Source organism: Echinops telfairi, unplaced genomic scaffold (assembly GCF_000313985.2).
Source record: "Echinops telfairi isolate 266 unplaced genomic scaffold, ASM31398v2 ScPeMD7_31;HRSCAF=116, whole genome shotgun sequence".
Lineage (NCBI taxonomy): Eukaryota > Metazoa > Chordata > Mammalia > Afrosoricida > Tenrecidae > Echinops > Echinops telfairi.
Genome location: NW_022103928.1, coordinates 1,837,158 through 1,839,060, shown reverse-complemented (window position 1 = coordinate 1,839,060; position 1,903 = coordinate 1,837,158). Strand labels below are relative to the sequence as shown.

General features: G+C 27.5%; 1 protein-coding gene across 1 annotated transcript in view; it reads left to right on the top strand.

Annotated features, from left to right (window-relative positions):
- Window positions 1-1,903, top strand: part of CHL1 (cell adhesion molecule L1 like) — a 266,472-nt gene that overhangs the window by 155,036 nt on the left and 109,533 nt on the right. Inside the window, exon 5 of the mRNA XM_030885602.2 lies at window positions 441-546. Within this exon, the coding sequence (XP_030741462.2) occupies window positions 441-546 (106 nt within the window). The remainder of the gene's footprint in view (window positions 1-440; window positions 547-1,903) is intronic.

The following is a 1,903-nucleotide window of genomic DNA, read 5'->3' as shown; positions in this document are numbered from 1 at the left end:
TTTCAACAGGAAGAAACAATATTAGATCAGTAATTAATTATAATGAAAATAGAGGAATAATAAAAATGATCAATAACAAGCAGAATGTTGGACATGATTGGATTCATTAGGAAGACTATTCACAAGGGTCATACTTTGAAAATATTATTTAAAGCTTGTATGATATCGGCAATTTTTCTTCTGAAATATTATCACGTTTTTCTGGGTTTACTTAAAGCTACCTTATATAGCAACCTGAAATGATTCAGATAAATGTAGTCTTAGACTTATATAAATATTACAAAGAGAGGGTATGATTTGTTTTTTAGTTTTTCCTTCCTCTAGTGGTCATTTTACTTGTCAGTACAGACATTGCTTTTAAAGTCTGCGTCTCATAGTGAAAGTAACATTGCCTGATTTTTATCAGTATATTGTATAAATGCATATGTTTAAATATTTAGTCCAACAGGTTCCAACAATTACAAAACAGTCAACAGTGCAAGTTGCTTTTCCTTTCGATGAGTATTTTCAAATAGAATGTGAAGCTAAAGGGAATCCGCAGCCAACGTGAGTATTCCTTCAAATCAAAGAAGCCTTTCAATCTATGCTGTTCCGTATACTACCTGTTCCTCCTATCAAGATATGTGAGGGGACTTCACAATTTTGTGGACAAAGAGAATTAAAAGATAATAGGATTCCCCAAAACATCTTGAACCCCCCACCCTTACACTTCTTGGACTTTAACTCAGAATATGTTTGAAGCTAAATATTCCCAAGTGATCATTGCTTTTTGTATAAAAACAAAGTCGGGTGATTTTACAAATACTCCATACCAATTCAAAGGACAAATGATGTAAAATAATGCAATATTATGCTAAGAATTTGACCTAGGTCATCAATTCCTTACCTAAACACAGAAGTTCAATTGCTTACCCTGAAAGTAAATAAGGTAAACAAAACCCATAAATTTTTATTTTACTTAAAGTTAGAATTTTAAAGTTAAATTTCATATGTTTATAAACAAATGTAAAATTTATCTTTATTGTTGCAGGTGTTTAAATCTATTCAATATAAATATAAATGAAAATGTTTTATCATTTGTTTTTTTTCAGTTTCACAGAAGTATGAAAACATCATAGATGATATTATATGATTTTATGGTGCATTTACTCTCTAGTATTGTATTATTAATTAAATAATTGGTACCCTAGGTAATAAGAATTACTTGCATCACTGTTTTCAGGTCCCTCTTAAATTTTGAAGGGAGAAAGAGATGTGTATGTATTGGGAGAACAAAGGAAGCCTTGACAAGAATCCCAGACTTTCAAGTTCCAGATGATTATAATATATGAAGCAATGTCTTTATTGATCTTATTTCAAATGAAATAAGAAAATATTACCTAGAAAATGATTCTTTTAATTATATTGCAATGAAAATTATCATTGTCTGATAATTTTATATTTTAAAAATCATTATTAGTAAATCATGATATATATTTAGTAACAATATTATATTTGGTAATATATAGGAAGGATAATTTAACATGCTAACAGACTTGTAATGGGAACAAGGAGCATATAATCCATCCATATGAATGCAGCTGGATAAATATTAGGATATATATTAATTCACAAAATTATTGTGTCAAAAAAATTAACAATGAAATTTATTTATTATATCAACATGTAATTTTTAATTGTCAAATATTAGTAGCATTTTAAATAAATTTAATAATATACAAATAAAATAAAGCCTAGAAATATTGGGAAAGTGTAATTAAATCATTATCTTCTGATATACAATTTTATATTCTATCTGAAAACCTAAGAAATTTCAGTGAACAAAACTAACTTTTTGTAATTAAGAAATCAGTTGGTCACAGTTATATGTAATTATTTTGACTTACTGTTAAGAAATTCCACC